Source organism: Centruroides vittatus, unplaced genomic scaffold (genome assembly GCF_030686945.1).
Source record: "Centruroides vittatus isolate TY-2023 unplaced genomic scaffold, ASM3068694v2 contig_3247, whole genome shotgun sequence".
NCBI lineage: Eukaryota > Metazoa > Arthropoda > Arachnida > Scorpiones > Buthidae > Centruroides > Centruroides vittatus.
In genome coordinates this window covers 62,176-68,164 of record NW_027122082.1, presented here as the reverse complement: position 1 = coordinate 68,164, position 5,989 = coordinate 62,176, and the positions used below count along the sequence as shown (strand labels likewise).

The 5,989-nt window shown below is 29.9% G+C and overlaps 1 protein-coding gene across 1 annotated transcript; it reads left to right on the top strand.

The window, feature by feature from the left end:
• The first annotated feature begins 425 nt into the window (after nucleotides 1-425).
• Nucleotides 426-5,749, top strand: LOC136973609 (alpha-tocopherol transfer protein-like). The gene is made up of 5 exons (XM_067268347.1): nucleotides 426-524; nucleotides 652-894; nucleotides 3,308-3,501; nucleotides 5,177-5,290; nucleotides 5,362-5,749. Exons 1-5 carry the CDS (start codon nucleotides 428-430, stop codon nucleotides 5,713-5,715), a joined length of 1,002 nt encoding a protein of 333 aa, XP_067124448.1. The 5' UTR covers nucleotides 426-427; the 3' UTR covers nucleotides 5,716-5,749.
• The last annotated feature ends 240 nt before the right edge of the window (nucleotides 5,750-5,989 follow it).

Below are 5,989 nucleotides of genomic sequence, written 5' to 3'. Positions count from 1 at the left end.
ATAATAATAATAATTAAATGTATGTAAGAGAATTCATTGATAAAGTACATTCGTAAACATCATTCCACAATGAAAAATGCAGATCCCTCTAAGATATTTCCAAAATTAAAGGTGTAAACAGTCAATAATTTCATCTGTTATCAAAGATCATTCAGCCTGATTTTGCATGAGGCATGTTCTTTTGTATGACCTTCTCTCATATGTGAATGTAGGAATTTTTCGCGTATTAAATGCAAATTCAGATTGGACGAATAAAAAAATGCATTACTTTAACTGTGATTATTTGTAAATGAATATTTATAGTTAAAAAAATAAAAGAAAATAAGGTAAGATTTTACCTTAAGATCAAAGTCTACTTTTTATTCTTCTGTAGTAGTTAATAGATAAGATCTTCTAATAAAAAATTATTTTAAGTTTTCAGTAAAATATGACTGAAATAAGTATAAAGAATTCAATATTTGAAGAAGAAAAAGAAAAATTTCCTTATGATGAAAATGCCTTAAAAGATTTCAAAAAAGTTATCAGTAAGTACAGATTTTTAAAACTTTCAGTTAATAGAAACATAAATATATTAATATTAATGCATAATTATGTATTTTAAAAGTTATTATTATAAAATAATTCATTTATTTTTCTTTCTAATTTCAACAGGGGATCAAGGGATTAACTTTCATATGGATGATATTTTTCTCCTTGGCTTTCTTCGTGCTAGAAAATTTGACCTTCAAAGATCTCTTCAGTTACTCAAAAATTACTTCAACACTAGAATAGATTATCCCCAATACTTTAAGAATCTTCTACCTTCCAAGTTGGAGCATGTTTTAGACATGAATATAATGCGTTTTTTGCCAATACTGGATCAGGACGGATGTTACATTTATGTTTATCAATTTCGTAAGTATAAATCTTATTTATTCTCTAGAATTAGAACGTGAATATATAAGGAAGAAACTAAGTTTATTAACGACTCGCTGTGAAATTTGATAATTAATTAGAATTCTTCTTCGTTACCGGCCCATTTGCGAGATGCGAACTCAATACAAACTACCAGTGTTCAGCGATGTTATCCACTCTGTCAATAGTGGGCGATATATCAAGCACTGTGCATTTAAACTTTCGTAATAATGTATAATCACTTTAACGCAAATACTGTACTTAAAAGTAAATTAATTTACTGAAAACCTAACGTAACATAATGTGACCTTGTTTCCCAGTTTCCTGGAGCTACAGTTGACAGATGAATAGGGGAGAGCGGGGCTAAAAGTTTTCGGGGTAAGTTATTCCGATTGAAATAGCTCCACAAGGAAAAAATATATATATAATTAGTAAATATGTCATGAAATCGAACGTTTCTGCGCACCGACAGCAGCTATCTTAATCAGGCCAGTGACGTCCGGTACATTGGAAAGAGAGCCTGTACGTCGCTGATCCACATAAGTAAATATTTTCGTGTTTGATATTTTTAATATATCTGGCGAATTTCAATAATTAGCGATTAGTTGTTTGGTATTTTTATTCAAAAATATATCGAGTTTCTTGATATACTACGCTAAAACTGTATATGTCTCGTAACCTAATCTAGTAGTTGCTGTTTTGAACCCATGTGCTATCGGGGCTAGATGTTCCCTTCTTTGGGGCATGTTGTGACCTTGGAACAACTTGCCCCAGTTCATCTGTACCGGTAATGCAGTAAAAATAATGTTTTTTTCCTTTTGCAGTATGCGGACTTATATTCGAAAAACAACACTCCTGTATCTCAGGAGTTGATGCAAAGAGCTGCAGATGCAGTTATTAAAGATGGTTAAAAAATAAAAACTGTTGCCAGAGAATTAGATATTTGTCATATGACGTTATATAGATTTGTAAAGAAGTTGAAATCTGGAGTAGAAAACGCTGTGATTGGCTACAAAAAAGTAAGATTGGTTTTTATTGAAGAACAGGAAAACAAGTTAGCAGAGTATTTGTTAAATGTAAGCTTTACTGACGAAAGACAAATCTTGGATCAGCCAGGGTAATCGGGAGTTGTAAATTTGCCTGCAACTTCTGGTGTTATACAAGAACTTGGAAAGGATGTTCCTTTCTCCCCTTTTCTTTAAGTAAAAGTTATAAATGTTGAAACGTAAAAATGTTTTCTTTATAATAAATTTAAGAAAAGCAACTAATTACTGATAAGATATTATTGATTAGTCTTTAAATACATACTTAGTTAAATAAATTATTGTTTTTTTACATATTACACCTTCCATAGATCTTGTAACAACTTGCCCCACCAGGGCCGGATTTACATAAGGGCATTTGGAGCCTGTGCCCAGGGCCCCCACAAAATAGGGGCCCCCACAAAACTAAAAAAAATTATGTTTAAACATAATTTTTTTTATACTACCGCAACAGCCTAGTGTGGCCTAATCATGAGGGCAACAGGCAAAGAAAACCAAACCCGGAAAAACCTATAAAACATCGGAAAATTTCGGGAAACAATTTCACATAGGTATTTTTCAGTTAAATTAAAATAATTAGTTTTACACGATAAAATATATGTATGTTTACAATAACCTTATTTTTAAATGAAATTTACAACTTCCTAGTTCAAATCTAATTGAAAGTACAGTATTTTGTGTAAATTTTCTAAATCATCAAATTTTCCTACTCTTAAAGGGGGGACCCCCACCGAATTTGTGCCCAGGGCCCCTGGATTGGTAAATCCGGCCCTGTGCCCCACCCTGTTAACAACTAGCCCCGAACCGGGGTAAGTTGTTACTTTCCGACTTTAGGTATTGTATTATTAATTATAAAAAAACTTACAAAAAATCAACTCCAAAAACTGCATTTATAACAAAGTTAGATATATTACTAAATTTTAATCTTTTAATACTTATGCTAGAATTATGTTTCCTTAACAAAATATAAGGTTGATTAAAAAACGGAACTTGTAACCCCGCTCTCCCCTACTAATTTTCTAGGCTTAGTAAACACGAGTGTTGTGTCTTCGTAACACAACACAACACCAGTGTTTACTAAGCCTAAATTATAGAAAGAGACACGGTTTCATCAAACAAATCAACTAATTTTCTAGTTACATAGAAGTTATGTTTTTATGTATTATGCTATGTTATACTATATATACAGCAGTATTTGTTTTAGTTTTTTTAACTCGTTTGTGATAACGAGTTTCCGTTTTATTTGCTAATTTCGGAATATATTGTAGAAATAATAAATTTAATTTTCGATTGAAATTCTTAAAATTCAGAATTTATTTGAATAAATTTCAATGAGGTCTTGAAAATGTTTTGTGCAATTTCTTTTATAGGTAACTGGGATACTTCTATTGCAAGTGGTGTTGAGGTATTGCGTGCTATAATGCTCGTACTGGATTTTCAGTTAAATTTTCATAGATGTCAAGAAAAGAAAATCGTATGTATTATTGACTCAGCGGGTTTAGCTTTGACACACTTCTATCATTATTTCCCTAGGGTCGTCCATTCAATGGTGACTTTTATTCTTGTGAGTAATTTCTGATTAGAATAATGTTAATATATAGAAATATATTTACTTATTGTGTAAATCAAGTATTTAAAGACATTGGGGGAAGAAGATGTTAACTCATTATTCATGTTTATAAGAAAATTACTGTAAAGTTCTCAATTTGTTCTGTATTTTCGTACAAATTATGTGTGGTAAGATTAGATTTAAGTTGATATTAGAAGTTGAATGACAATCTATGAATGATTCTGGATTACGAAAGTGGAAATTTTATCTGTTGTATATGTAAACTTAACAATTTTTAACAAACGGAGTTACTATGTCCTTTACCCAAGGACTTTAAATTATATTATTACTATTAAGAAGTGTGATAATTGACAATAGGCAGTTGTGACAATATGCAGTGTATTGAATTTGATAGCAATTACTGAATTTACTAACAAGAGAGAATAAAAATTGAAAACAGACAGTAAGATAAATACCAAAACTAAGAGAAAATATCTCATGACGTAGCTCATTTTCGTTCCTTCGTCTGTGAGAAAAATTTAAATATTCGAACAGTCGTTTCGTCTTTCTGATTTACAGTGACGGAAATAGGATACATGTGAAGCAATTTAGAAAGGTTATCTATTGTTGGAAATAATCCAACAAAATGCTTTTTGAAACATTTGTAGAACATAAATGAATGCTAAAGAGCACAGATTAAATACAAGTTAACATTATATGGGTTAATAAGCAAAATACTCTGATAAAACGATAAGATTAAACGAGCAATTATTTATTGTGACATCTTCACAATGCCGGGCTGCAATTTCTAATCATCTTTTTAAATTTATTTAATTTAAAATATATGTTCTCAACTTCAAATTAATAGTGTTTACTCCTGTACATCATACTTTTCCTATTAGCAATATAGTCATCAATCTAATTCCTTTCAGGAGAAAATTTTTGAATTGAAATCACAATTGTTTTCCTCTGTGGCTCGTTAATAGATGACCGACACGACTCTATTGTTAAAGAAAAAGTATGATGTACAGGGGCAAGTCACTACTAATTTGAGGTTGACGGTTTTTATTTAATGCATAAATATATAGCCTAAATAACATTGTTTGCATTAATTATAAATTCACTACTCACATGACATAGGTAACCATTATATTGTCTGAATAACATTATCTCGTACATTGCAATGAAGATTGAGGTCACTTTAGTTATTTTAAAACTACATTATACCTTGAGGAATGCCTAACATAATAGTTAAAAACTTATACGCACATAATTTTTGGTCGTTTTATGGACTTATGCAATTTCTAAACATTTATTATTTTCTAAACAAATTACAGCATACTACAAATTTGCAGTATAATTCATTATAATCAGTATTTTTCAAAATACTAAATAGTAACATATTTAACACTCTTCCATCCCATTAGAAAATAACGACAGATAGAATTAAATGTCGAGATGTAATTTTTATAATAAATATAATGTCATGTGGGTATGGTATGGACATTATCTCCACTGTTCCTATCCAGATCTTTTATTGGTGGAACAATATGCTATTATTAGGAACGTCAATGTTAAAAAACTTGTACAATAATATATTACAATGCCATATAGGTCAATTTGTTTCTATATTCGCGGTTTCATTTGAATTGATAACCAAATAGATTTCAATTGTAATATATTTTTATAGAAAGATTCCTATCAGCTTCGATATAAAGACGTACACTTTGTTAACTTGAATATCATCATAAAGGCATTTTTAAGTATTATGTTTCCACTTTTATCATCTAAACTCCAAAAGAGAGTAAGTAATTACAACTTCCTTGACAATTTATGCAGATTTAATAAATTTCTGAATTATGATTTTACTTACAGTTTCATATTCATTCTGACATGGAATCTCTACACAAATTCGTCAACCCAGACTTCTTGCCTTCAGAATATGGAGGGAATTTAACCGATTTCGATTCCAGTGAAGCCAGTAACATGCTTAAATCTAACGAAGAGTTGTTTATAAGAAACGAAGAATACGTGAAATTGTACGAAGAAAAGAGAAATAAGAATTTTACTGAGGGTACATTTAGATACATTCGCGAAGATGCAGAAGACGAAAAAGTAAAGAAATTTATAGAGAAATCAGAAGAAAAATTTCAATGTCATGCCGACAATCCAGAAGCTTTCATAGCTGCTTTGAAAGAAGATTCTGAATTCGAAATTACTCATTTTTAAGTACTAATGATGAAGTCAATTTTTAAGATAAAAAAGATAACCAAATAGATTTCAATTCTAATATATTTTTATAGAAATATTCCTATATCGTTAAAAGAGTTATGTCTTCATATTATGTAACTAATTTTAGTAACATCGAAATTTCTTTACTTAATATCTGCAAAAGGCTTATGTTTAACATTCGATCAGCAAACCTACATAAAAGAATAAAACTAGTATTTAAGGGAAATTGTTCATTAACACTTATTTTTTATTAATAAAAAAGTGTTAGAAT